General features: G+C 51.1%; 1 protein-coding gene across 3 annotated transcripts in view; it reads left to right on the plus strand.

The window, feature by feature from the left end:
* The window catches only part of LOC123774824 (oxysterol-binding protein-related protein 1), a 229,664-nt gene that overhangs the window by 19,237 nt on the left and 184,974 nt on the right, over positions 1-25,453 (plus strand). For 2 of the 3 annotated variants that reach the window (XM_045769486.2, XM_069310884.1), the window contains exon 2: positions 23,817-23,999. The exons of the other annotated variant lie outside the window; for it this stretch is intronic. In XM_045769486.2, coding sequence (XP_045625442.1) covers positions 23,959-23,999 — 41 coding nt within the window. In that variant the 5' untranslated portion in view covers positions 23,817-23,958. The remainder of the gene's footprint in view (positions 1-23,816; positions 24,000-25,453) is intronic. 3 annotated transcript variants of the gene reach the window in all.

Here is a 25,453-nt window from a genome sequence, read left to right on the forward strand (position 1 = left end):
GAGGATGAGAAAAAGTACTGGAGCAAGCACAGTACCCTGGGGGGGACTGAGCTCTTCACGGTTGATGGGCTGGATTTTATTTTGTTGACTATTACACATTGGGTTCTGTCAGTCAGGAAATTGTAGATCCATCTGCCTATTTTCCCGGTAATTCCTTTTGAACGCATTTTATGTGCAATAACACCATGGTCACATTTATCAAAAGCTTTTGCGAAATCTGTGTAAATTACATCAGCGTTTTGTTTGTCTTCCATAGCATCTAATGCCATATCATAGTGGTCCAGCAACTGCGACAGGCAAGGGCGCCCTGTTCTGAAACCATGTTGTCCGGGGTTATGGAGATGCTGTGATTCCATGTATTTTGTGATCTTACTTCTTAGCACTCTCTCAAAAATTTTTATTATGTGCGATGTTAGTGCTATCGGTCTGTAATTTTTTGCCTCTGCCTTATTTCCTCCTTTATGGAGTGGTGCTATCTCTGCTGTTTTTAGTATGTCAGGGATAACGCCAGTATCTAGGCTTTGTCTCCACAGAATGTGAAGGGCCTGCGATAGTGGTTTTTTTACAGTTCTTGATGAATATAGAGTTCCAAGAATCCGGGCCTGGTGCAGAGTGCATAGGCATACTGTTTATGGCTTCTTCAAAATCTAGTGGGGATAGGGCGACGTCTGATATGTGATTTGATGTTGGTATCATATCCATGAAAAATTCATTTGGGTTATCAATCTTTAGTGCATTTAATGGCTCACTGAAAACAGAGTCGTACTGCTTCCTCAGTAACTCGCTCATTTCTTTGTTGTCATCTGTGAAAGTTCCATCTCCCTTTCGCAGGGGCCCGATACTAGATGTGGTTTTTGATCTTGATTTTGCATAGGAGAAAAAATATTTCGGATTTCTCTCTATTTCACTGATGGCCTTTTGCTCTCTTTGCCTCTCCTGGGTTTTGTATGATTCTTGTAGCTTGAGTTCAATTGTTTCTATTTCTCTACCTAACCTTATTCGCCGTTCTTGAGATAGGGTGCGACTCTCAAGTTGTTCCGCGATTCGTTTTCTTCGCCTATATAGGGAACGACGTTCCCGTTCCAATCTGCATCTCTTTCTCTTTTTTTCTTAGGGGTATGCGGTTTGAACATATTTCTAGTGCTACTGAGCTTATTTTTTCCAGGCACTGGTTCAGGTTTGCATTTCCTAGCTGTTCTTCCCAGTTTATTTCTGTGAAGTCCTGGTTTATTTGCTCCCAGTTTATCCGTTTATTATTGAAGTTGAATTTGCTGAAATGTCCTCCACCGGGAATCTGGACTGGTTTTGAAGGTCCATTCCCCATGGTTGTCAGAACTTCAATTAAGTTGTGATCTGAGTAACAGGTATTTGTAATCATTATGTTCCCGATCAACTCATCATTATTAGTGAAAATGAGGTCCAGCGTGTTCTCCTTCCTAGTTGGTTCTACTATTTGCTGGTTTAAGGCAAACCTATCGCACATCCGTAGCAGGTCATTTGCACGTGCCTGCTCATTTAGGCTACTTCCTGGTATTCTTTCTGATATTACTGTATTAGCCAGGTGCTTCCATTTCAGGTGCCGTAGGTTGAAGTCCCCAAGCAGGATGATGTTCGGAGCTGGATTTGTGAGGTTTTCCAAGCAGTGCTCTATTTTCATTAGTTGGTCTTTAAACTGCTGAGGGTTTGCCTCCGGTGACTTATATACAAGGACAACAACTACATTTAGGATCTCTATTTTGACTATCAGCACTTCCACCATATCATTTGAGGTGTTTAGCAGCTCAGTACAGATGAGTGTGTCTTTGATGTAGAGGCTGACCCCACCCTGAAGCCGGTGTTTCCTATCACATCTGAAGAGATTGTATTCTGGGATCCATATTTCACCATCAAGGTAGTCCTTTGTGTGAGTTTCCGTTAGGGCTGCAAACACTGCATTTGCCTCATGAAGGAGACCATCTATAAAATGAACTTTGTTGGATTTGCGTGTTTTTATACCCTGGATGTTGGCAAATATAAATGATGTTATCGTGTTAGTGGAAGTGCTGGATGCTTTAATTGGTGTTAATATCTGAGGCTCTGGTAAGGAGGCCACTGTGTTTGCGTCCTCTCTAGCATTTGACCGAGTTGGTGGTAGAGTCTGGTCATTTTTAGCCATTCTTCTCCTCCTCCTCTTGCTAAAAAATTATCCCGGTTGATGGAGTAGTGGCTGTTTTCATAGTGGTAGTCTGTCGGTTTTATTCGCCTGGTACCTCTTATATGAAAAGCTGGGCATTCAGCATTGAAGCACTCTTTCCTGTCCAAAGAGTTCTTGCAAATTTCTGGGTGAAAGAATTCACAACTTTTGGTACATTTACCTGTATTGAGGAGGTTTCTGCACTTTCTAGGGTGATCGTGTGTACATGTTCCATTTATTCTTCCCGATTCCCCATGCTTACAGGTAGCCCATCTGTAATACCAACAGATTTTGGGGCCTTGTTTTGTTTGTTTCCCTCTGCCAGGGACCGCACTCTGCTGCGGCGCCCCCGACACTGTGCCCTGCTCAGGTGCCTGTGACACTGTGCCCTGCTCCGGTGCCTGTGACACCGCGCTCTGCTCCGGTGCCTGTGACACCGCGCTCTGCTCCGGTGCCTGTGTCACCGCGCTCTGCTCCGGTGCCTGCGACACCGCGCTCTGCTCCGGTGCCTGCAACACCGCGCACTGCTCAGGGGTCCCCGACTCCGTGCCCTGCTCAGGCATCCCCGACTCCGTGCCCTGCTCAGGCATCCCCGACTCCGTGCCCTGCTCAGGCATCCCCGACTCCGTGCCCTGCTCAGGCATCCCCGACTCCGTGCCCTGCTCAGGCATCCCCGACTCCGTGCCCTGCTCAGGCATCCCCGACTCCGTGCCCTGCTCAGGCATCCCCGACTCCGTGCCCTGCTCAGGCATCCCCGACTCCGTGCCCTGCTCAGGCATCCCCGACTCCGCGCCCTGCTCAGGCATCCCCGACTCCGTGCCCTGCTCAGGCATCCCCGACTCCGCGCCCTGCTCAGGCATCCCCGACTCCGCGCCCTGCTCAGGCATCCCCGACTCCGCGCCCTGCTCAGGCATCCCCGACTCCGCGCCCTGCTCAGGCATCCCCGACTCCGCGCCCTGCTCAGGCGCCGCTGCCACAGAGCTCTGTGCTTCAGCTGGTTGTACCTTGGTGTCATGTACAGTTTGTTTGAAGACATTAGAAATTGCTATGCAGGCATTAATTAGTATTTCTCTGTTTTCGGCGGGAGTTTTATCCAGGATTTCCATCAATTTCAAAAAAGTTAAATCATCCTTTTTGCAGAGCCAGTACACAGAGTGGTCACTGGGACCATTTCTCCTTGAATTGTTAGTCATGTTGGCACATTTTTTGTGTATGGCTGCTGAACAGAGTTGGCATTGAAAGCTCTGTTGGTAATCTACCTTCATGTTGCATTCTATGCACGTTTTTATCAAAGCCATTTTTTGAACACTTCTGTTCAGTGGTGATGGTCTTACAAGGTGGGGTGTTGACCGGTGGGGGAGTTGACCGCGGGTGCTGGCCGTGGGAGCTGGCCGTGGGTGTTGACCGTGGGTATTTACCAACTTGAGATAGGCCTGGAAGAGGCTGTATGGACGGCCAGTGTTGCTACCACGTGTCGCACTCTTAATTTGTTTTGTTCACTTGTTAGATTACATTACTTGCATTTTCCCACTAGTTATCATACAGTAGAGGCGTCTAGTTTCTGTGTCTGGGCACTAGTTACCTGAGTACGTTACACTATTTGAAAGAATACACACACAAGAGGGTACTGGGGTGGGCCTACCTCCAAGTGGCCCTTGTTTACATACACACGACGGACTTATTTTGTGTGTAATTTGTTCACTTGATATTAGACTGTTATCTTAATTTTTGTTATTAGACTATGTTATCTTAATTTTTGTTATAATAGACACAAACCTACGCCTAACTATACATAAAATTTGTATGTATAATAATATTACTTTATGAGAACAACCCAATTTTTAATACACTATGTTAAATTTGATGAATGCGTCTGGGAGGACGGCCGCTGCTTTACACAGCCTAGTGTGTATTAATATTATTGTATTAGTAATATTAAAATCAACCGACGGGTTGATTTTAATATTCTGCTCATTCATAACAAGAATTTTCTCATAAATTAATATTATACTATAATAGCATTTTGTGCAGTCATGATATAGGTTAGGTGGTTAGGTTCTGTTGGCGATTATTTGTATTGTACGTGGGTGAAGCATTTACAGCGTTGTGGTTCGAACAAAAGTCGTCAGTGAAGCACTTGTTCCGGAAGTGTTCGGACGTCATCAGTAGAGTCGCGTGTAGACTGTTTTTCATTCATAAACGGTGGGTGTGGCGGGTGGATGGAATGGTCTTTGGGTCTTTGTTTATGACGACGGGCTGATAACTCGTGTAGTTTCTAAGCAAATATGTTTAATGAATATGAAGTAATATGAACATGTTAAATTAACGGCTGAACGGTTTCGTGAACGGCTGTTCATTTCCCAAGAGCAGCCGTGCTCCAATACACATTTTGGTAATTTCATTAATGAATATAATAGTACCCAGCTTTAATGTTAATGGTGTAGGTATAATCTGCCTTGGTAATTATTATTATATCTGCGCTACTTCAGTACCCGCCGCTGGCCTAGGCTCGTCCGCCGCTGTGCCAGTTCACTTTCCCAGAGTTGCGTTTTTTAATTCGTCGTTAACATTGTGGACAGTTATGGAGGCAATATAGTAGAGCTGCAACACTCACACTGAGAGTGAGCAACAATATCACATGTATCGGGACTCTATAATAGAGAATTACAAGTGTATATATCGGGGACGAAGCCTAGAATGTCTGGTAGTTTATTCTGACTATGATAAGCTGGTTAAATACCTTACGTTGATTATATATTTTATATATCTGTCTATATCTATCTATCGATCTATTTCTCAATATATAATTTATTTCGATCCATCTTGGTGTATATATAAATTCCCCCCATTATTTATCTTCAGAGTTTAGACCAACTTAAAATACTTACATTTTTGTTGGGTCAATTTTGGAATTTCAATATGCGGTAGTAATTACTTTGTTGATCTACTTATTAACACTAAGATAGAGATACAGGGGAGTGTATGGACCTGCTCTACACCATATAGAGGGTTACTTTGTCTGCGTCAAGATCACGCTGTATGATATTAAATAGCTGCATCTCTCAGGATGTTTAGCCTTACAGGGTATTGATGAGTGGCCTCTTCTGGCCAAGTTTGGGTTCATTAGTATACCACCAACACGGGAGTGAATGGACTGGTTTGCGTGCATTTCACGGGAGTGAATGGACGCACAGCATAGAGTCCCTCACACCGGCAGGTCTCAAAGGTCTGTTGACGGGACATTTACTACCATAATGTAAGAGATCTTTTTGCATGATGGAGGCATAGTCTACGGATATCATTACCCGGATTTCATTACTTCGGCGATAGGGTGAGACTTTCATCCCATCGCCGATAATGTTAGAGAAGTTAGTTTATAAAACAACCCAATTAGTTTTTTTTAATAAAGACTTTTTGTTGGCAAGGTTACCATTGGAGTTGGATGTGACCAGCATAATCCTTCGTTATATAGTGTGCTTGAGCTGGGTCATGTGGTTTTGTGGTAGATAATCTCGCCCAAAACTGCTAGGGCTCTTCTCCTCCTAAAAGAATTGGGGTCGGGTGCGTTCAGCAGATGGCGTCGACATTGTCACAATAAAATAACTCGGCAAATCAGGTCTCAAATCGTCTTGCATGTGGAGAGTTTTATCTTAAATTAGCTTAGGGTGAATTAAACAAAAATTGTTTTAAAGAGATTAAAAAGAAATTATCTTTGTCAAAAGTAATGGAAGTCGAAGGAGTAAATTGTGTAATTGCCAGGCGGGCATTGTATCACCCTGGCCAGAGTACACCTCCCCGGGGGGAGCGTAACAAAAAGGAGGCCTGGTCGAGGACCGGGCCGCGGGGACGCTAAGCCCCGAAATCTTCTCCAGATAATCCTGGCCAGGCTGTGGGGGGGGGGGGGGGGACAACCCGGGCCAGGGGCCACCTTCCTCCAGGGAGCCTTGGTCATTAAAATCTAATTCTCGTTATTCTTTTTTTTAATTCTTCAGGCTTTGGTGAAAGAATTTAATTTGACTGTCAAGGAAAACTGTTTTGATATGAGGAACTAAAGCACGCGCGTGCGAGTGTGTGTGTGGGTGGGTGGGTGGGTGGGATTGGGTGGGGGCGAAGGGGTCGTAAGCGCACGTGCGAGTTTGCGGGATGGTTTGCGTGCATTTCGGTGCAGCCGTCACCAGGTGTAGCAGTGTGGGCGCCCATCCTGGGGCTGTCTGCCTGTGGTCAGGTGACGGGGCTGTCTCAGGCGCGCGGGCACCACCCACACCCACTTGGGAGATGGTCTCTTGCTCACCCTCAAGATTACCTCAAGTGGTGATGGGCTGCCGCGGTGGTGATGGGCGGCCGCGGAGGTGATGGGCCGCCGCGGTGGTGATGGGCCGCCGCGGAGGTGATGGGCCGCCGCGGAGGTGATGGGCCGCCGCGGAGGTGATGGGCCGCCGCGGAGGTGATGGGCCGCCGCGGTGGTGATGGGCCGCCGCGGAGGTGATGGGCCGCCGCGGTGGTGATGGGCCGCCGCGGTGGTGATGGGCCGCCGCGGTGGTGATGGGCGGCCGCGGAGGTGATGGGCCGCCGCGGAGGTGATGGGCCGCCGCGGTGGTGATGGGCCGCCGCGGAGGTGATGGGCCGCCGCGGAGGTGATGGGCCGCCGCGGAGGTGATGGGCCGCCGCGGAGGTGATGGGCCGCCGCGGTGGTGATGGGCCGCCGCGGTGGTGATGGGCCGCCGCGGTGGTGATGGGCCGCCGCGGAGGTGATGGGCGGCCGCGGAGGTGATGGGCCGCCGCGGTGGTGATGGGCCGCCGCGGAGGTGATGGGCCGCCGCGGAGGTGATGGGCCGCCGCGGAGGTGATGGGCCGCCGCGGAGGTGATGGGCCGCCGCGGTGGTGATGGGCCGCCGCGGAGGTGATGGGCCGCCGCGGAGGTGATGGGCCGCCGCGGTGGTGATGGGCCGCCGCGGTGGTGATGGGCGGCCGCGGAGGTGATGGGCCGCCGCGGAGGTGATGGGCCGCCGCGGAGGTGATGGGCCGCCGCGGAGGTGATGGGCCGCCGCGGAGGTGATGGGCCGCCGCGGAGGTGATGGGCCGCCGCGGAGGTGATGGGCCGCCGCGGAGGTGATGGGCCGCCGCGGAGGTGATGGGCCGCCGCGGAGGTGATGGGCCGCCGCGGTGGTGATGGGCCGCCGCGGAGGTGATGGGCCGCCGCGGAGGTGATGGGCCGCCGCGGAGGTGATGGGCCGCCGCGGAGGTGATGGGCCGCCGCGGAGGTGATGGGCCGCCGCGGAGGTGATGGGCCGCCGCGGAGGTGATGGGCCGCCGCGGAGGTGATGGGCCGCCGCGGAGGTGATGGGCCGCCGCGGAGGTGATGGGCCGCCGCGGAGGTGATGGGCCGCCGCGGAGGTGATGGGCCGCCGCGGTGGTGATGGGCCGCCGCGGTGGTGATGGGCCGCCGCGGAGGTGATGGGCCGCCGCGGAGGTGATGGGCCGCCGCGGAGGTGATGGGCCGCCGCGGAGGTGATGGGCCGCCGCGGAGGTGATGGGCCGCCGCGGAGGTGATGGGCCGCCGCGGAGGTGATGGGCCGCCGCGGAGGTGATGGGCCGCCGCGGAGGTGATGGGCCGCCGCGGAGGTGATGGGCCGCCGCGGAGGTGATGGGCGGCCGCGGAGGTGATGGGCGGCCGCGGAGGTGATGGGCGGCCGCGGAGGTGATGGGCGGCCGCGGAGGTGATGGGCCGCCGCGGTGGTGATGGGCCGCCGCGGAGGTGATGGGCCGCCGCGGAGGTGATGGGCCGCCGCGGAGGTGATGGGCCGCCGCGGAGGTGATGGGCGGCCGCGGAGGTGATGGGCGGCCGCGGAGGTGATGGGCGGCCGCGGAGGTGATGGGCGGCCGCGGAGGTGATGGGCGGCCGCGGAGGTGATGGGCCGCCGCGGTGGTGATGGGCCGCCGCGGAGGTGATGGGCCGCCGCGGAGGTGATGGGCCGCCGCGGAGGTGATGGGCTGCCGCGGAGGTGATGGGCGGCCGCGGAGGTGATGGGCTGCCGCGGAGGTGATGGGCTGCCGCGGAGGTGATGGGCGGCCGCGGAGGTGATGGGCGGCCGCGGAAAGGGAGGCCGCACGACGGACGTAGGAAAGGGAGGGAAGTGGACGTAGAATTAGGTAGGGAGGAAGGAAGGGAAGATGAAGCGATATAGGTAGAGAATGATTGAAGAGGCCAAGACATTGATGAAGGTTGTGTAGTGTATGCTGCAGTGGGAGGGGGGGGGCGTCCAGGACAAGTGTAGTGTATGCTGCAGTGGGGGGGGAGGGGGGCGTCCAGGACAAGTGTAGTGTATGCTGCAGTGGGGGGGGAGGGGGGCGTCCAGGACAAGTGTAGTGTATGCTGCAGTGGGAGGGGGGGGGGCGTCCAGGACAAGTGTAGTGTATGCTGCACTGGGGGGGAGGGGGGCGTCCAGGACAAGTGTAGTGTATGCTGCACTGGGAGGGGGGGGCGTCCAGGACAAGTGTAGTGTATGCTGCAGTGGGAGGGGGGGGGCGACCAGGACAAGTGTAGTGTATGCTGCAGTGGGGGGGGGCGTCTAGGACAAGTGTAGTGTATGCTGCAGTGGGGGGGGGGGCGTCCAGGACAAGTGTAGTGTATGCTGCACTGGGGGGGAGGGGGGCGTCTAGGACAAGTGTAGTGTATGCTGCACTGGGGGGGGGAGGGGGGCGTCCAGGACAAGTGTAGTGTATGCTGCACTGGGGGGGGGAGGGGGGCGTCCAGGACAAGTGTAGTGTATGCTGCAGTGGAGGGGGGGGGCGTCTAGGACAAGTGTAGTGAATGCTGCAGTGGGAGGGGGAGGGGGGCGTCCAGGACAAGTGTAGTGTATGCTGCACTGGGAGGGGGGGGGGGCGTCAAGGACAAGTGTAGTGTATGCTGCACTAGGAGGGGGGGCGTCCAGGACAAGTGTAGTGTATGCTGCAGTGGGGGGGGGGCGTCTAGGACAAGTGTAGTGTATGCTGCAGTGGGGGGGGCGTCCAGGACAAGTGTAGTGTATGCTGCAGTGGGAGGGGGAGGGGGGCGTCCAGGACAAGTGTAGTGTATGCTGCAGTGGGAGGGGGGGGGGCGTCCAGGACAAGTGTAGTGTATGCTGCACTGGGGGGGAGGGGGGCGTCCAGGACAAGTGTAGTGTATGCTGCAGTGGGGGGGGCGTCTAGGACAAGTGTAGTGTATGCTGCAGTGGGGGGGGCGTCCAGGACAAGTGTAGTGTATGCTGCAGTGGGAGGGGGGGGGGGCGTCCAGGACAAGTGTAGGGTATGCTGCAGTGGGAGAGGGGGGGGGCGTCCAGGACACGTGTAGTGTATGCTGCACTGGGAGGGGGGGGGGCGTCCATTACAAGTGTAGTGTATGCTGCAGTGGGAGGGGGGGGGGGCGTCCAGGACAAGTGTAGTGTATGCTGCAGTGGGAGAGGGGGAGGGGCGTCCAGGACAAGTGTAGTGTATGCTGCAGTGGGAGGGGGGGGCGTCCAGGCCAAGTGTAGTGTATGCTGCAGTGGGAGGGGGGGGCGTCCAGGACAAGTGTAGTGTATGCTGCAGTGGGAGGGGGAGGGGGGCGTACAGGACAAGTGTAGTGTATTCTGCAGTGGAGGGGGCGTCCAGGACAAGTGTAGTGTATGCTGCAGTGGGGGGGGGGCGTCCAGGACAAGTGTAGTGTATGCTGCAGTGGGAGGGGGAGGGGGGCGTCCAGGACAAGTGTAGTGTATGCTGCACTGGGAGGGGGGGGGCGTCCAGGACAAGTGTAGTGTATGCTGCAGTGGGAGGGGGGGGGGGCGTCCAGGACAAGTGTAGTGTATGCTGCAGTGGGAGGGGGGGGGGCGTCCAGGACAAGTGTAGTGTATGCTGCAGTGGGAGGGGGGCGTCCAGGACAAGTGTAGTGTATGCTGCAGTGGGAGGGGGGGGGGGGGTCGTCCAGGACAAGTGTAGTGTATGCTGCAGTGGGAGGAGGGGGGGGCGTCCAGGACAAGTGTAGTGTATGCTGCACTGGGGGGGGGGAGGGGGACGTCCAGGACAAGTGTAGTGTATGCTGCACTGGGAGGGGGGGGGCGTCTAGAACAAGTGTAGTGTATGCTGCACTGGGAGGGGGGGGGGCGTCTAGAACAAGTGTAGTGTATGCTGCAGTGGGAGGGGGGGGGCGTCTAGAACAAGTGTAGTGTATGCTGCAGTGGGAGGGGGGGGCGTCCAGGACAAGTGTAGTGTATGCTGCACTGGGAGGGGGGGGCGTCTAGAACAAGTGTAGTGTATGCTGCAGTGGGAGGGGGGGGGCGTCTAGAATAAGTGTAGTGTATGCTGCAGTGGGGGGGAGGGGGGCGTCTAGGACAAGTGTAGTGTATGCTGCAGTGGGAGGGGGGGGCGTCCAGGACAAGTGTAGTGTATGCTGCAGTGGGAGGGGGGGGGGCGTCTAGGACAAGTGTAGTGTATGCTGCAGTGGGAGGGGGGGCGTATAGGACAAGTGTAGTGTATGCTGCACTGGGGGGGCGTCTAGGACAAGTGTAGTGTATGCTGCAGTGGGAGGGGGGGGGGCGTCCAGGACAAGTGTAGTGTATGCTGCACTGGGAGGGGGGGCGTCTAGGACAAGTGTAGTGTATGCTGCACTGGGAGGGGGGGGCGTCTAGGACAAGTGTAGTGTATGCTGCACTGGGAGGGGGGGGGCGTCTAGGACAAGTGTAGTGTATGCTGCACTGGGGGGGGGCGTCTAGGACAAGTGTAGTGTATGCTGCACTGGGAGGGGGGGGGCGTCTAGAACAAGTGTAGTGTATGCTGCAGTGGGAGGGGGGGGCGTCTAGAACAAGTGTAGTGTATGCTGCAGTGGGAGGGGGGGGGGCGTCCAGGACAAGTGTAGTGTATGCTGCACTGGGAGGGGGGGCGTCTAGGACAAGTGTAGTGTATGCTGCACTGGGAGGGGGGGGCGTCTAGGACAAGTGTAGTGTATGCTGCACTGGGAAGGGGGGGGCGTCTAGGACAAGTGTAGTGTATGCTGCACTGGGGGGGGGGGCGTCTAGGACAAGTGTAGTGTATGCTGCACTGGGAGGGGGGGGGGCGTCTAGAACAAGTGTAGTGTATGCTGCAGTGGGAGGGGGGGGGCGTCTAGAACAAGTGTAGTGTATGCTGCAGTGGGAGGGGGGGGGGCGTCCAGGACAAGTGTAGTGTATGCTGCACTGGGAGGGGGGGGGGCGTCTAGAACAAGTGTAGTGTATGCTGCAGTGGGAGGGGGGGGCGTCTAGAATAAGTGTAGTGTATGCTGCAGTGGGGGGGGAGGGGGGCGTCTAGGACAAGTGTAGTGTATGCTGCAGTGGGAGGGGGGGGGGGCGTCCAGGACAAGTGTAGTGTATGCTGCAGTGGGGGGGGGAGGGGGGCGTCTAGGACAAGTGTAGTGTATGCTGCACTGGGGGGGGGAGGGGGGCGTCTAGGACAAGTGTAGTGTATGCTGCACTGGGGGGGGGAGGGGGGCGTCTAGGACAAGTGTAGTGTATGCTGCACTGGGGGGGAGGGGGGCGTCTAGGACAAGTGTAGTGTATGCTGCACTGGGAGGGGGGGCGTCTAGGACAAGTGTAGTGTATGCTGCACTGGGGGGGGCGTCCAGGACAAGTGTAGTGTATGCTGCACTGGGGGGGGGCGTCCAGGACAAGTGTAGTGTATGCTGCAGTGGGAGGGGGGGGGCGTCCAGGACAAGTGTAGTGTATGCTGCAGTGGGAGGGGGGGGGCGTCCAGGACAAGTGTAGTGTATGCTGCAGTGGGAGGGGGGGGCGTCCAGGACAAGTGTAGTGTATGCTGCAGTGGGAGGGGGGGGGCGTCCAGGACAAGTGTAGTGTATGCTGCAGTGGGAGGGGGGGCGTCTAGAACAAGTGTAGTGTATGCTGCACTGGGGGGGGGAGGGGGCGTCCAGGACAAGTGTAGTGTATGCTGCAGTGGGGGGGGGGAGGGGGGCGTCTAGGACAAGTGTAGTGTATGCTGCAGTGGGGGGGGGGGCGTCCAGGACAAGTGTAGTGTATGCTGCTCCCTCTTAGACCCGTCTCTTTCCGTGACGGGACCCACACGTGTCATCCCCGTCTGCGATACCTTCTGCGGTCCACCATTCCATATATTTCCACCCGTCTGTTATTCGTTGAATATAACCGATAAAGTATTGTGGAGGTGGTGTGGAGTCTTACGTGTTCGACCCAGATATTCCTGGCACTCTGGAATTGTCCTTACGAGCATCGTAAACATTTCCAGGAGCTGCTCTCCTCTCTCTGGAATGCTAACAGAAAAGATTTTCTGATTTGGAGAGGCGATCCGCGGAAATATTTTCCAGATAATTTGTGTGGGGTAGGAATTTATCGAATTGTGAGGAGCTTGAGCTATCGCCTTGTTGAGTTGTAAGTTTGGAAAGTTGTATTAAACGTGTTGTGTTGGTGTTGTGGCAAGGTCAGTGGGTCTCTGCGTGCTCTCGCCCGCTCTATCTTCATGTTTAAATTTGCATAATTTACTCTGCTTTCCTTAATATGCAGAATATTTGCTTTTATTTTTTTATGAAGAGGGAAAACTTCTGAAGGTCTGTTGACCAATGCGAGGCAGCTTCTGTGTATTCCTACTAATCTCGTATGTGTGTGCATTTATGTGTGTTTATTTGTGTGTGTGTGTGTGTATGTATTTATATTGGTGTACACTGGTAGCTGGTTTTCATTTAGACATGTTTAAGATAATATTACTGCGTATTCCGTGTTGATTATGTTCTTGTTTATAGCCTCTTTTAGTCAGTGTGGAACAAAGATGACATTTGGAGAAATCGTCTTCTCCAAATGCTTTAGGGCGGGGAGGGTGAGGCTGGACAACGGCTGAGGAATTCACTGAGCAGATGCACAAAATAGAGAATATCTCTGATAACTAGCAAACATAGTTCAAGAAATCTTCCTTGGAGATTTCCATCTACCTAGTTTAAGATGGACAACAATAATATCAGAGCAGGAAACCAACCTGGAACTAATCAACTGCAGGTCGGAGAACTGTTGAGATTCTGTGACAAATTCTCGCTCAACAACAGATTACAGAACCCACTAGGAGCGAAATACAGTAGACATGATATTCACAAACTATGATGAACTAACCAGACATGTTACACTCTCAGATCAACCCGTCCTCACACTTGCCTGTTTAAAGCAGCAGCCCTCCTCAACAGACGCATTCATCAATTTTAACATACTTTCTATTAAAAACTGGTTTCTTATCGTATATAAATTAATGATATTATACATAAAAATTCTATGTATAGTTAGGAATAGGTTAGGTTAGGTGCTTTGGTTCTGTTGGCGATTATTGGAATTTGTAGTACGTGGGTGAAGCATTTACAGCGCTGGGGTTCGAACAAAATTCGTCAGTGAAGCACTTGTTCCGGAAGTGTTCGGACGTCAGCAGTTGACTCGTGTGTCAGCCCGTCCTCCAAACAGACCCAAAAGTGATTACATGCACCCGCCAAACCCCCTGCTTATGAGTGAAAAACGGTTTACACACGACTCGCAACTGATTTCGTTCGAACACTTTCGGAACAAGTGCTTCACTGAGGAATTCTGTTTGAATCCCAACGGTGTAAATGCTTCACCCACGTACTACAAGTACAAATAATCGCCAACAGAACCTAAACACCTAACCTAACCTAACCTTTGCCTATATATGCACAATATGCTAATATCCTTTAATACAAATTTATATTTGAGAAAATTTCCGCTATGAATGAACAGCATGTAAAAATTTATGAATGCGTCTGTGGGGTCGACCGCTGGATGGAATGGACTTGGGTCGAGGACAGGTTACCTGTGTAAACCGTCTTTCATTAATAAACGGGTGGTTTAGCGGGTGCAAAGACCCAAAGACTTTGAGTCTTTCTTTGGAGGACGGGCAGTTCATAGAATTGTGGTTCGATCAGAGGGCGTGAGCGAAACACTTGTTCCGGACGTGTTCGGACGTAATCAGTTGAGTCGTGTGTAACAACCCGTCCTCGGACCAAGTCCATTCCATCAGCGGTCGACCTCACAGACTCGTTCATCAATTTTTACATGCTGTTCATTCTAAACAGGAATTTTATCAAATTAATTAATATTATTTTTTATTAGCATATTGTACATATTTAGGAACTGGTTAGGTTAGGTATTTAGGTTCTGTTCGCGATTATTTGCATTTATAGTCCATGGGTGAAGCATTTGCGTGATTTGCGATTTGAACATAATTCGTTAGCGATGCACTTGTTCCGGAAGTGTTCGAACGTTATCAGTCGAGTCGTGTGTAAACCGCTTTTCATTCATAATAACCAGGGGGTTTGGCGGCTGGATTAACGAGATTGGATCTTTGTATGCGAGGACGGACTACTCAGATACTATATACTCAGACCATAAGCTCATTGTAGTACAAAGTAACATTAATAACGGTAGTAGGTCCAAGAGAACCAATAAGCGAGAAGGGGTATTCAATCAATTAAATTTCAACAGTAAGAGGATCGACTGGGAAAAAATAAATATAGACTTTGCAACCATTCAATGGGACACGGTCTTAAGCGACAAAACTCCCACACAGGGAATAGCTCAAGTGACAGCTGAAGCTTACAAGGTCTGCCTGAAGCACGTGCCTGTGAGGAGGGGCAGGAAGAGGACCACTCTAGAAAGAGAACGCAGACGACTGTACAGGAGAAGGAAAACAATCACGGAAATTCTTAAACAGACACGACTATCACTGGAAAGGAAAATAAATCTAAACAAGGAGATTGAAGAAATAGAGCAAACGTTGAAGCGATCATACGAATCTGAGGAAATGGAATTGGAACAGAAAGCTGTACAAGATATAAAAAAATAACAAATTTTTTCTCGCATTCAAAATTAAAAACCTCCTCCAGTATTGGACCTTTTCTTACAACTGAAGGTTCGTACACGAGGATAACAAAGAAATTAGTGAAATTCTGAAAGTCCAGTATGAGGCTATGTTTACCACACTGTTATGACCCCAGGTGGCCTGAAGAACGAGTCTACGCCAATGAGAGTTATTCCACATACGAGACCTAATTGAGAGGTCAGAGAAAAGATATATATGCAATTAATATCTGTGACTAATTTTAGACTATGAGCAGATGTTGAACATGTAAATAATTGACATGGAGGGAAATGTCGATATTATGCTGACAAGATACGAGGCTCGCAGGACCTCTTGGCCACACTTGAGTCGGAACTGTCATCAGAGGTGGATGTGTTGTGTTGATCTCCTGCAGTGAGGAAGAATATAGTTCCCTGTGTTAGTGCTGGAGGGAAGACTACTTGTCTGCAAGTGTGAGGAAGCTGTTGGGGACTTAGTACACCATCTCTCTGGGAATTTGATAATTAGAGGCTGCCTGGAAGGGAGGTTTGGCCGCGCCTTGGTGAAACTAATTGTTGTACCTTCAAGAGGAAGGAAGTGAGCAGGCGTTTTTGTTGTGGACTCAAGTCAGGGACTGCAGGAAGCTTTGTGAAGCAGCCCTGAAGCATTTTTGTGGGTGACCTGTGAGCGCCATTGTTGAGGATCGGGACCTGAGCGCCAGATTCACGAAAGCACTTACACAAGCACTTTCGAACCTGTACACCTTTTCTTAATCTTTGGCGGTTTTGTTTACAATTATTAAACAGTTAATGAGCTCCGAAGCACCAGGAGGCTGTTTATAACAATAACAACAGTTGATTGGCAAGTTTTCATGCTTGTAAACTGTTTAATAAATGTAACCAAAGCCGTCAAAGATAGAGGAAAGATGTACACGTTCGTAAGTACATGCGTAACTGTTTCGTGAATCTGGCCCCTGAGCGCCCTGGCATCAGATAAATTCTGCGTTTGGTTTGGAGGGAAGAGTTGATGGAAGAACTACGAGGCCAGTGTTGGAGCCGCACCCCTAAACGTGTGATGCTGAACCCTCTCTCAAAGATAAAGAGGCGTACAGGGTGATCTGAGTAAACTTCAAGCACTTCAGCGTCCACTGCTGGTCGACCGACGGTAGCGGGAGTGGGGCTGGCGAGGTCGGTTGTCTGTTCCAGCAGTGTGTGGTTGGGGGACGTTGTCCACCTGTACGCCAGTAACAGTCTGGTGCAACAACCAGAGCTCTCTTTGGAGGTTTACGTTCCATAAGCCCCAACCCCCCCTCAGGTCCAGAACAACACCAATAAACAACATGAAAGTTGATGATCCAGACAGCTTCTTTATGAATGACATCCAAGCTACAGATAATATAACTGATATTAACACAAACTCAGAAGACTTTGAAAGAGAAATTGACATCGTGCACATGTACTCGGCTCCTAACTCATAATATTGATAAAGAAATGTAAATTTCCAGTAGCGCGAGCGCTCAGCGTAATAAGGAGAAAGAGCCTGGATACAGGGGAGATACTAGCAGCACTTAAATCTGCAGATATAGCTCCTCTGCACAAGGGGGGTAGTAAAGCTTTGGCAAAAAATTATAGACCAGTTGCACCAACATCTCTCTCAAAAAATTTTGAAGAGTGATTAGGGATCAAATTTCCAGTTTAATAGAAAATAATGAACTACATAACCCAGGACAACATGGGTTTAGAGCGGGAAGATCCTGTCTGTCAGTTACTCAACCACTATGACAAAATACAGAAGCCTTAGAAAAAAAGCATAATGCAAATGTTGAATACACAGCTTTGCAAAGGCATTCAGTCAAATGTGACCATGGAGTGATAGCCCATAAAATGAAATAAATAGGAATAACGGGTAAAGTGAGGGCGTTGGATTTTCAACTTTGACCGTCACTCTCTGCATTGTTAGACAATACAGTAAGATCAAGCCCAAGTGTAGAGAAAAGCTCTGTACCTCGAGGCACAGTCCTTGCACAACTAATATTTCTCATTTTTTCTCTGATATAGCCATAAATGCTAGTCACAGCTTCGTGTCATCCTTTGCAGATGATACAAAAAAAACAGAATGAAAATTGCCTCTATAAAAGACATTCAAAACTGAAGGCAGATATTAATAAGTCTTTGATTGGGCTACTGAGAATAACATGATTGTGAGAGTATATTCCCTGGTCACTGCAAACACACAGATGTGTGCCCAGTGTCCCCTCCACACTCACTGGATGCCAGATTTGCCATGTTCCATGTATCCTTATACACATCTTGGCCCCACCTCGGGCCTCAAATGTGTAATGACCAATTTTTCCACACAAGTCTAGCACCGCGCTGGGCGCAGGAATGTGAGAGTATAACTGGTTAATGGGATGTGGATTCGAATGTTTGCCTAGACCAACACATGAATACACTCCAGTGGCGTGAGCAAGACGCCAAAGATCTAAGTACTGCAGGTGAAGATGAAGGGCAGAGCGGTCTTCACTTCTACAAGCAATACCAGACCTTTCTCACGTGGGTCGTTCTCTCTGCAACTTGCTTGCAAGCCAATCTAGCAGGTAGAGGGTGGTTTATCACACCAAATTTGAATTTAGTGAGTAGGGGTTATGGGGGCTGGAACCTGGGCCAACTGAAATCAGGTGACATAGTAGCAAATGGGTGAGGAAAGATGGGGGGGGGGGGAGTACTGCAGAATGAGGAATGACATCAAAGGCACGAAACTTAGGAAAAAATCAGTTTATTCAACAACTTGACTACTACACAGTGACCACATTCTTTACGTTACTCAAGAGTGTCACTTTAACAAGAGTCAAACACATCGCAGCAGGTCTCCGGACCCGCCACTCTGATTGGTGCAGAGAGACCAACTGTCTTGACCTTGTGAACAGGTCATGAACAATAGTGAACTAACCCGGGCACTTCGTGAACACTCTTGGCCAATTACTGCTCTAGCACAGGCGGTCCCAAAACCACTCCACCAACACACATTAACTCACGTAAAGAATACTCGAGTAATGTCACCGAGACATTCAACAACAATAACACCACCAGTTAATGATATACTTTATTAATGTCACCAAGACATACAGTTACAGTGAATGAATTTACCTTAATTCTTCTGTCACTCGGGTAGATAACACTCGAGTACAATCAATTAATTTACGCTAACAGTCACACCGACAGTTAACAATTCAAAGATAGTTAACGACAATTCCGTTAATCACTGTCACACAGTCAACAATCAATTTATCACCATTACGTTAATTACACACTGTCCGTCAGACAATTGCCAATCAATGAGTTATGTTAATTACATTATTTCACTCTTCAATAATTACTATAATAATTATTGCGTATCACAGAGACGAGCCAATAACACGGTCACATGACAACACAACACAATGAACATAACAATATAAGCTTGTGACAAAGACAACTTCTAATTACACCATTTAAGTGTCACTCAGTCGACCGTAGTAATCAAACACACTCAATACTTGCTGCAATACATGCTATACAATCCTATCTCTCATATTACAATATTATTCACACACACAACACACCCGTCACTCACTCACTCTAGTAACTCAACACTCGAAAGGTTCGAGCCGTCACTTGACAGAGTACACTTTCACACACACTCATTGGGTACTAAAACAGAACAAACTCGCTGCGAGGTAATACCCTGATGATCCGAGATAGTGATTACTGATCACCAGAACTATGTGCACATATAAATAACTCGAGATTTCGCACTTACATGCAGCTTCACACCTGTCACTGATGACGTCTCTGGTGGCAGGTAGACTGTAGATATGAGCGAGGGAACCCAGCACTGTATTCACTATAATGCTGGAATATGGGTCAAACCTCCAGCGCTCCGGATGGTCAATCCTGGTGTACGGTGCTGCAATACGCCAGCCTTGCAAATCCCCTCTCGCACGACCCTCAATAGTTCTAGTGCAATTTGCAATATTCACTCGGGCTTTACACAGTTAAATCCCACACTTCTCAACACGGTGGTGGCGTGTTTACTTCAGACACCCACACACACACTTCCCGTTTTCTGTTGTGGTGCAGTACACACCCGCCACACTACCACACACCTGGAGGGAGGGCATCGTGCCACACCCTCCTCGCCCGTAAGTTAAGGGTCCTCTGATAGGTTAGGTGGGCAGGAAATTCTCAAAGTTTCAAAACGTCATGAAAACAAAATTGAAAGTTTCCTCTTCTAACCTAATCAAGTAAGCCGGCCGACTCAAACAGAAAACGGAACAGTACGTCATTTTTGTGAGTCGATTTCATTTCAAATTACGTCCAAATTTGGCCATAGCGCCGCATACTAGTGAAAAGCGACGTTATTTTTAAGAGGACGGGTTGGTAACTGACTCGCCTCACTTATTTCCCTCACTCCCTCCCTACCCCTTCCCCCTCCCTTCCCCTTCCCCCTCTTTCTTTCTTTCTCTCTCTTTCTCTTTCTTTCTCTTTCTCTTTCTCTCTCTCTTTCTCTCTTTCTCTCTTTCTCTCTCTCTCTTTCTCTTTCTCTTTCTTTCTTTCTCTTTCTCTCTTTCTTTCTCTCTTTCTCTTTTTCTTTCTCTTTCTCTCTCTCTCTTTTTCTCTCTTTCTCTTTCTTTCTCTCTCTTTCTCTTTCTCTCTTTCTCTCTTTCTTTCTATTTTTCTTTCTTTCTCTTTCTCTTTCTTTCTCTTTCTTTCTCTTTCTTTCTCTCTTTCTTTCTCTCTCTCTCTCTCTCTCTCTCTCTCTCTCTCTCTCTCTCTCTCTCTCTCTCTCTCTCTCTCTCGAGAGAGAGAGAGAGAGAGAGAGAGAGAGAGAGGGGGGGAGGCGGTGGGTGAGGGGTGGCAGGTGATGGAGGTGGAGGGGGGGGGGGGTGAGGAACCACCGCCAAAGATGGAGGCTATTCAGGAACCTTTAAAACTGTGCTGGATATTTTCTAAGCTTGTTAATTACTGTGGATGGGGGAGGGGGGCGGGCAGGAAATATCAATCAAGTGGAGAAGCCATTCGTGAAACACGGTGGGGGGGGGGGGGGGGGGGGTGGACGGTAGTGGGCGGTGGTGGTGGGCGGGGGTAGTGGGTGGTGGGCGGGGGGGGGGTGCATCCAGTCCTCTCGAGCGCATCGTTAGTAAAAGAGTTGAGGAGGATGGTGTCAGGGCTGACCTTATCCTCCAGCAGGATGAGGAGGATGGTGTCAGGGCTGACCTTATCCTCCAGCAGGATGAGGAGGAGGATGGTGTCAGGGCTGACCTTATCCTCCAGCAGGATGAGGAGGAGGATGGTGTCAGGGCTGACCTTATCCTCCAGCAGGTTGAGGAGGAGGATGGTGTCAGGGCTGACCTTATCCTCCAGCAGGATGAGGAGGATGGTGTCAGGGCTGACCTTATCCTCCAGCAGGTTGAGGAGGATGGTGTCAGGGCTGACCTTATCCTCCAGCAGGATGAGGAGGAGGATGGTGTCAGGGCTGACCTTATCCTCCAGCAGGATGAGGAGGAGGATGGTGTCAGGGCTGACCTTATCCTCCAGCAGGATGAGGAGGAGGATGGTGTCAGGGCTGACCTTATCCTCCAGCAGGATGAGGAGGAGGATGGTGTCAGGGCTGACCTTATCCTCCAGCAGGTTGAGGAGGAGGATGGTGTCAGGGCTGACCTTATCCTCCAGCAGGATGAGGAGGATGGTGTCAGGGCTGACCTTATCCTCCAGCAGGTTGAGGAGGATGGTGTCAGGGCTGACCTTATCCTCCAGCAGGATGAGGAGGATGGTGTCAGGGCTAACCTTATCCTCCAGCAGGATGAGGAGGATGGTGTCAGGGCTGACCTTATCCTCCAGCAGGTTGAGGAGGATGGTGTCAGGGCTGACCTTATCCTCCAGCAGGATGAGGAGGATGGTGTCAGGGCTGACCTTATCCTCCAGCAGGTTGAGGAGGATGGTGTCAGGGCTGACCTTATCCTCCAGCAGGTTGAGGAGGATGGTGGCATTTTCTCCCTCACTTGCAGGCAGGGCGGCGGGAACGTAGGGAAAATGTTGACATTTAGTGAAGAGAGAAGATGGGTCCCCCAGCAGGGCCGAGGCACGGGCCATGGTTCAAAGATAGGCACTGTAAATAGTGAAGATGATTACAGTGATGAAGTTGGTCGTGTGTAGATTGTTAGTGTTGCAGGTCACTACTAACCTCACCCGCACCCCTCCCCCTCCCCCCCCCTCTCATGCCTCTACATATGTGGCGTCTAGTGAGAGTAGCAAGGTGGCTACTGGCCACCTGAGCATTACACTGGCTCATAATTGACCATTCTTTCCAACCTGTATTGCTTTTAATTTTAGGTTTTGCAATAAAGCATGATTGACGACCGTTGCCACGGGCCCACTCCACGTTGAGCTGTTATTGATAACGTGATGTTTCCACAGTCTCTTAAATTAACGGGTGATAAACGGAGCGTCTTAACACAACCGTTAAGGCAAGGGACCTCTTGGGTCTCCCACCAATTACTGGCCTCCATTCTTCTCCCCCCCCCCTCCCCCCTGTCTGATTAATGGCGTCTGGGGGGGGGGGGAATGACAATTAACCTTTCACAAAATTAATGGGAGTGGGTGTTCTAGAAGGCTTATTATCGGGGATGGTGAGTGGGGGAGGGGGGTGTTGTTTCTGGGGAGAGCCCCTCCGTGGTGCCTCCTTGTCGTGGTGCCTCCTTGTCGTGGTGCCTCCTTGTCGTGGTGAGGGGCTCACGTACACCTCCCTGGGACCGGTGAGGGTTGCCTTTGCCCACGGTTTGCCGAGGTTGACTGGCGCCTCTTTACCCTCCGTGCTGCTATCTCCGACCTCTCAACTTGCGATTAATGCCGTGTCATCTTCGGCCAAAGATAATGGCTTCAAGTTCTCTACGTCATGTGCTAAGACTTGTGCTATGACTTTTACTCGGAAGCATGTCGTTCTTCGTCCCTCTTTGTCACTTTATGGTCATCCCCTTGAGTACAGGGATTCCGCGATGCTTTTGGGGTTAGTCTTTGACACTCGTTTGTCTTGTTCGCCTCAAATCTCTTACCTCCGAGTTGAACGCTCTAAGGCCCTTAACCTCCTTCAGGTGTTGTCCCATACTTCTTTGGGAACGGATAGGCGCACTCTCCTCGGTTTACACTCTACTCTCGTCTTGTCTAAACTCGATTATGGTTGTCCTGCTTACTCGTCTGCTTCTCCTTCTACTCTTCGCCGACTTGATGCTTTGCACCATACTGGGTTGTGCCTCAGCTCTGGTGCTTGTCGTTAGACCGGTCGTCGAGATTCAGCATTTGCCGTTTCTTATCTCTAGTAAATTTAAGTCCGTAGAGTTTTGCTGGGTTCCCAGCCATATTGGTGTTTCTTTAAATGAGCGTGCGGATGCCGCCGCTAGAGAAGCTATCCACACTTGTCCCATCTCCCGTAAAGGTATTCCTTATTCCGACTTTTACCCGGTTATTCATTCTTCCATCTTTGCCCATTGGCAGGTTGTTGGTCTTGTGTAGTTGGTAACAAGCTGTGAAATCTTAAGTGTAGTGTTTCCCCGTGGCCTTCCTCCTGCCACCGTAACCGGCGGTGGGAAATGGCTCTAGCAAGGTTGCATATTGGCCATACTCGCTTAACCCACGGTCACTTAAAGGAGCGCCGCCCTGTTTCTTATTGTCCAAATTGCATTGTCCCTCTTACCGTCGTGCATGTCCTTCTTGAATGTCCTGACTTCCATTACGAGCGCGTGTCTTGCTCCCCGACCGTCCCCCGCGGTCACCTGTCCCTCGATAGTATTCTTGGTGACTCGGATACTTTTGATATCGTTCGCCTTATGCGTTTCTGTTCTCGTATTGGCATCCTTGGTGATATTTAGCGCCCTCTGATTATTCTGCATATTTGATGGTGCTACACAGCCTTCCCAGCTTGGTGCCTTCTTTGATAATTACTTACTTCTGGGAAAGGGGGGAGGGAGGGGGGGTGTTGTTTTTGGGAAGGGGGGTGGGAGGGAGTGTTGTTTCTGGGGAGGGGAGGTGTGAAGGGGCTGTTTCATGGGAGGGGAAGGAGGGTGTTTCTGTGGAGGGGGGTGGGGGTGTTGCGGGGGGGTACACAGGAGTGGAGTGCAACATTACACTTGCAGGCAGCACACAATAGTTGAGAGGAAGGTCACCTCCGCTACATGACGCAGCTCTACAAACTCTTCCTCGTGGTGTGTAACTTACAGTAAATATTTGGTGGAAAAGTACCATTATGTAATGATTGATCATCAAAAAAGTAGACTTTGCAGTATTGAAATTGGTCAAAGTTCGTAGGTTCGAACCCTCGTCACGGCCCTTGTGGATTTGTTCATTTGATGCATCACTCTATTGTGATGTCTGTGTGTAACTTAACGCTAATATAGTACATAGGTGCTATACCAGGCCTAGGAATGTTTGGTTTCGTCAGCTCTTAAGAGGTCCGTCACTACATACTGTTACTTTCCACCAAATAGTTACTATGAGTACTATCAATTCAGGAGGATGGGGGTGGGAACCCGGGGGGTGGTGGTGGGTCCCGGGGGGTGATGGTGGGTCCCGGGGGGGGGGGGGAACTAGCCTAGAACTAGAGGGGGGAGAGAGGCGCCAGGGCCCAACTCTGTGGTGCTGTATACCGATTCTCTACTGTATTAAAACTACTACTACTACTAATAATATCGACGGTGTGAGGGACTATAGCTAACTGCGTGTGGTTGGTCGTCCAAGTTTCTTCTTACTTGAGCAAGTTCACTTTACAGGTGTTGATATAAGAACTTAAGAACTCTAAAGTGTCGCGAGAGAAAATGACATAAACTCAGATAAAGTTTTAAGTGGAGCTCAGTGTTGAAAAGAGTGGACAACTTCCACTTCCTGAATGACAAGTTGTGATCTAGTGTCAAGATGTCAAGGGAAGAGGAACGGAAGGATGGCAGCTCTTACAGGTGAGTTGCTGATGATCTTGCTTTCTTTGTCATCATATATTTGTACAGTTCATACCTGCAGGAGGTGATGGCCTGTGTGGTGGAGGGCCAGGATGCTGTCAACCCCCCCCCCCGCTGTTATTGACAGTGGTAGAGGGCCAGGATGGTGTCAACCCCCCTCCCCCCCCCCCCGCTGTTGTTGACGGTGGTAGAGGGCCAGGATGGTGTCAACCCCCCTCCCCCCCCCCCGCTGTTGTTGACGGTGGTAGAGGGCCAGGATGGTGTCAACCCCCCTCCCCCCCCCCCCGCTGTTGTTGACAGTGGTAGAGGGCCAGGATGGTGTCAACCCCCCTCCCCCCCCCCGCTGTTGTTGACGGTGGTAGAGGTCCAGGATGCTGTCAACCCCCCTCCCCCCTCCCCGCTGTTATTGACGGTGGTAGAGGGCCAGGATGGTGTCAACCCCCCTCCCCCCCCCCCGCTGTTATTGACGGTGGTAGAGGGCCAGGATGGTGTCAACCCCCCTCCCCCCCCCCCCCGCTGTTATTGACGGTGGTAGAGGGCCAGGATGGTGTCAACCCCCCTCCCCCCCCCGCTGTTGTTGACAGTGGTAGAGGGCCAGGATGGTGTCAAACCCCCCTCCCCCCCCCCCGCTGTTGTTGACAGTGGTAGAGAGCCAGGATGGTGTCAAACCCCCCTCCCCCCCCCCCGCGCTGTTATTGACAGTGGTAGAGGTCCAGGATGCTGTCAACCCCCCTCCCCCCCCCCGCTGTTATTGACAGTGGTAGAGGGCCAGGACGGTGTCAACCCCCCTCCCCCCCCCCCCGCTGTTATTGACAGTGGTGGAGGGCCAGGATGGTGTCAACCCCCTCCCCCCCCCGCTGTTATTGAGAGTGGTGGAGGGCCAGGATGGTGTCAACCCCCCTCCCTCCCCCCCGCTGTTATTGACAGTGGTAGAGGGCCAGGATGGTGTCAACCCCCCTCCCCCCCACTGTTATTGGCTACTACCCTCAGGGGATCTCTGTGCCTTGTACCAAAATAGGGGTTCAGCATCTTACGATAGTTAACTCTAACAAAACTTTGCTATCACAAGTGAGGGGTCAAGGGTTATCTTACCTACCCTCCGGCCCCTCACTCCTACCTAACGTGTTGCCCTCCCTCCCTCACCTGTTACACCCTCACTGAGCCATTAACTGGGTTTTCTATTTCAGTCAGTGCGTATGGGGGCCTTAGTGCCTCTTCTTCCTTGATCGCACCCGAAGTCATTAGTAAGTTATCAAGACTTGGCGGTAACAAGTAATTGTGAAACTTAATTGTGGGTAAACAATACTCATCGGCACCTTTCACCAGTTATACTTCTCATAATCTCTCTCTAATATATATATATGTGTATATATATATATATATATATATATATATATATATATATATATATATATGTCGTACCTAGTAGCCAGAACGCACTTCTCAGCCTACTA

Source organism: Procambarus clarkii, chromosome 68 (genome assembly GCF_040958095.1).
Source record: "Procambarus clarkii isolate CNS0578487 chromosome 68, FALCON_Pclarkii_2.0, whole genome shotgun sequence".
Taxonomy (NCBI): domain Eukaryota; kingdom Metazoa; phylum Arthropoda; class Malacostraca; order Decapoda; family Cambaridae; genus Procambarus; species Procambarus clarkii.